The 4,446-nt window shown below is 30.7% G+C and overlaps 1 protein-coding gene across 1 annotated transcript in view; it reads left to right on the forward strand.

The window, feature by feature from the left end:
• The window catches only part of LOC113388047 (hemicentin-1-like), a 119,962-nt gene extending 116,381 nt beyond the window's left edge, over positions 1-3,581 (forward strand). Inside the window, exon 8 of the mRNA XM_026625458.1 lies at positions 3,360-3,581. Within this exon, the coding sequence (XP_026481243.1) occupies positions 3,360-3,581 (222 nt within the window). The remainder of the gene's footprint in view (positions 1-3,359) is intronic.
• The last annotated feature ends 865 nt before the right edge of the window (positions 3,582-4,446 follow it).

Here is a 4,446-nt window from a genome sequence, read left to right on the forward strand (position 1 = left end):
GATCATGTATTATTATAATACGTGGTTATAAATTTTGGATTATGATCATATAATATAATGGGCGTTGAGACTTAAATTGCAGATTTAATTTATCAAAGTTTTTTCAATACTGTATCTAATTAATTCTTGGTAAAAAGTAGAAATATTGAATGAAGAAAAAAGAGGACTTCCCAATTAAAATTGTAAATCATGATTACAATGTCAACATCTAAATTAAAATCAAGAAATCGCTTTTTGTCAAGTTCAATTTTATTAGTAAATAGAATCAAATTTAATTGCGATCAAAATTGATCATTAGACATATGCACATGAAATTATCAGATATTTTATAGAGATTTTTTAACAATGAGTGTAAATTTTGTTTACATTCTTATGGGTTCCGTACCAATGTTTATCCGTTAGACGGCGACGCGGCGCTTTGATATTGCGTCTCTAGGCAGCTAAAGCAATGCGATTAACTTTAAAAAAAAAGTTCTAAATTTCCAAAATATTTCAAACTAAGAAAAAAATTTTTTTTCAAAAGTTTTTTCCAAGAAAGTTTTTTTTTTCAAAATGTATAGTTTCTTAAAAATCTAATTTTTCAAATTAATTTTGTTTCAATAATGTTAATCTTTCAAAAAAAAAAAAAATTAGTACGGAAGGTTCTAGCAATTTGCCTTAAGGCACGATGCTATGCGCCCCAATAGTTTATTTTTAAATTACTATAACTTACCCTACGAGAAGTTAAAAATCTCATTTCATTATAAAAAGCAGCAAAACGGTGTAAAAATTTTACTACATAACAAAGTGTAGCGTATCATCTCGGATGATGTTTATTTTGATTTTATACTTTATAAACGCTATTTCGTATAATAAAGAAAATGGCTAGAAGAAATGGGACATTCACGTGGTATATTTTGCGATGGAGCGTTACGTAATTACACCGTGCTTCATGGCAGAGTGCAATTCCTCATCACATCATATCAAGGAAGCACTTAATATATAAAACAGCAAATGATGTACTTCGAGTTGAACTATGCGCATTTTTTTCTAACGCTTTTTCAACTATTCGTTTGCTGCGGAAAATCGTTTTGTGGTATTTAAAACGGGAAAACTCATAATTTTCTCTTTTCGCTTATTTTTGTTTGCAAGGTATATTTGTAAATCTAGAGAACATTTAGAAATAAAATGTACTTTCAAGAATTCTTTTCATATAAATTTGTTATACGAATAATATCGATTCGAATCAGAAAAATTTTCATTATCATAATAAATGCGAATAATCTAAGCATTTGTTAGAAAAATAAAGACAATTTTTTCATGGCACTTGCGTTGTTCTATAATGCATTATCCATTTCAATCACTGACTTTTTGTCCTCTTTTATCCTTATCCCAATTCGATGAAACTTCTTGTACTTATTAGCAAAATACTGTATCAAGTAAAACTTGACAGCTTCATAATTACAGTTTTTTTTTAATTTATGGAATTTTGTAAAGATTGCAACTAAATGTATGATGTATCATATGTTCTAGGAACAAGACTATGTAATGGATGTAGCAAAACATCCCAACCAAGTTCCAATAATTTTTGCCGAATTGTCAAAGATGGAATATGTCAAGAATAAAATAAAAAACCGCTTCGATTTGTTAATTCAGACTGTTAACTGTTAAATGTTAAGTCTACTTCAATTTCTTAAACTGGACGACCAGAGTGTTTTTCTTCTTTGAGTGAAAAATCACCAGAACGAATATTGGCAAACACAATACTGCAACCAATTGATTTAATCCTTCAACGAAAACTATTCAATTGATCATAAAACTCTTTTTTCTAGATTGACAGCGACTATCCATCCAATAACAAAACAACAAATGTATTTTACATTTGGACTACGTCAGCAAACCTAACAATTTAATTAAAGGCATAAAAACAAACAAGCGCACTTATTTAGTTTTCAATCTATTATAATGCAAACTAATAGGGGAACGTCCCTAAGTGGCGGACACCTAAGGTTATTTATAAATAAATCAAAAAATATTTTACGAAATGTTTATTGACTTATGATTTATGTTAGATAACAAAGTTAGAAATCAAACTGAATTAACAAAACCGCAATCTTTGCTAAAAAATAATTAATACTATCAATCAAACTTTGCTATCAAAAAATATGATTTTAAACAGTGGCACCTAATACCGGACATTTCAAAATAACCTGCATTGATCACATATGCAGCCATCTCCGCGCTCTGTAATGTCTGCATGTGTGTCTTTGACAAATATTCTTAGATATGGCAAAAAAATCACTATTCATCCGCCCTTTTGGCTGGGCCACACCGATTCTCTCCGCTGGTGCATTCATAGGTTTTGTTTTTTTTTGACTGGGAAATACGATAAATGTAACTGTTAGCACTGAATAAAATTAAATAATTGGAATAAATTGCGTAAATTCTAACAAGAAGTATCAATATGTTTACTGTCCGGCACTAAGGGACGACTTTGTGTCTGGTGCTAAGGGAAAGACATTTTCGTTCATTTGATGGCACCTACTAAAATTGGTTAAAATATCTAATGATATTCTACCATTTTACGGATAACAATCAAGAACAACTTTTATCTTTGCACACCACTCAAATGTAAATGCATAAATATTCTAGAATTACTTCCATTGATATTTAGGTGACGCCGTGATTTTGCGCCTAAAACAGGAAAGAGTTGCTCCCGTCGTGGCCGTGTGCGTCACAGGCGAGGCTTGGCGCGTGATTATACACCTGTGTGCCCCCCGCGCCTGTTTCACTTGTATTTTGAGATAAAAAGATTTATACTCGCTTAAATAATACGTGTTAAATAGAGTATCCGGCTTTAAGTGCCATCCGACGTTACGGGATTTCCCCCTATGTTTGAAAGTGTGTATATGAGTGTGAGTGAATGATAAAAGCCAAATAGCACATGGGATTGCACCGTATTCTGATTGCTGTTGAAAATTAAATACGAAAAAATATGTTTGTATTCAGTTTTTCTTGTTTTATTTTATACAGCAAACTATACACTCAGTACATTCAGCTACTTTAAAAGGTAGTGAATTAAGTGATCAAATTTTTATTGTTTATTTCATCGGTTTGTAAATCTAGTTTTGAACAATTAGGAAATTAATCAAATTGTTTTGAGCCTATTATGCATGATTAGTACCTAATAAATTATCAAAAATGGTTAGCGAAGAATTGAGTAACCGATGTAATGAAAGAAATAGTTAAGGCGAAACCTACGAGGTAACGCATAGCCGTATAAAAATATCGATAACAAATCACCTTATTCGCGAATGATTTGTCACAGCACGCAATTTTCTGTAATATTATACCTATGAGGTATCTATCATCTTTTGAAGTATCGCATTCCATTTCAGGCCATCGTCGCATCGAGTTCGAGCGCTTCAAAGGATGTTTCGCGGAATGCGTTGGACGATTTTGAAGAACCTGATATCATTTCGAGGACTCAGCGAAGTGGTGGTGCCAACACGACCGCCACTGTATTGAATTTGACGAAACCTCCAGCCGAATCAGAATGGACCGTGCACAATAGTGCAGTGCAAATTACAGGAATATCATGATATCAGGCCGAAGTAAAGAATTTAGTTTAAGTAATAATAGACACATAACGCATGTAGGCTTTTTGCCGTGTAAATAAATTTAGATAATTTCATAAAAATCAATTCGCGGGATTTATTCTCGTGTCGTTTTTTTGAATTTTGAAACCATCGGATCATGCCTTAATATAAAAAATATTGCATATGTTTTGTTTAATGTAAAAATCTATTAAAGTTTACTCACAGAATTTTACAGAGAGACAAAACACTCAGTTGACCTATTCTCGCGAGCGTCATTTATACGATACGATTTATTTATTTAAAATTCAAACTTATTGTAAATTTTAGTTTTTAGAAGTATTTTTTTTAGATTTAAATATTTTTATGGATAATAGTTAAAAATAATTAAAATATTCAGTGTAATAAATACTTGAGCAGCTTGCTGACTCAAACAGATATAAATTTGTCAATATTGTTGTTAATTTTTAGTTAGCTGGGAAATCATATGGTTTTTATTTGCAGTATATAACAATAATAAATTCGTAAAATTCAGTTACCTGAAAAACTGGTTAAAAATCAACAGAAAATCCATTGTATCTTTTAAATATTTTATGTATATTTCATACAAACCTTTGTTTGTAGTTTGAAAAAAAAAACATATTTTCAAAAAAAATCTTTTTAGAAATGATTTGACATTCCGTATTTGGGGACTGATTTAACTAGCGTACGTAATTACATCAAAACCGTTATATTAAATGCTCAAAATGATAGTTTTGTAAATGACCTAATAATTTTGTATTGGAGAACTATTATAGTTACTAACTCACTAAAAAATTACCACTCGAATATAACATATATTCAGGTGACTTCAATTGTGACTGATGCGTAA

The sequence above is a fragment of the Ctenocephalides felis genome, unplaced genomic scaffold, assembly GCF_003426905.1.
Source record: "Ctenocephalides felis isolate EL2017-DRISC unplaced genomic scaffold, ASM342690v1 CF-g0.4_SCAFFOLD_03572, whole genome shotgun sequence".
Lineage (NCBI taxonomy): Eukaryota > Metazoa > Arthropoda > Insecta > Siphonaptera > Pulicidae > Ctenocephalides > Ctenocephalides felis.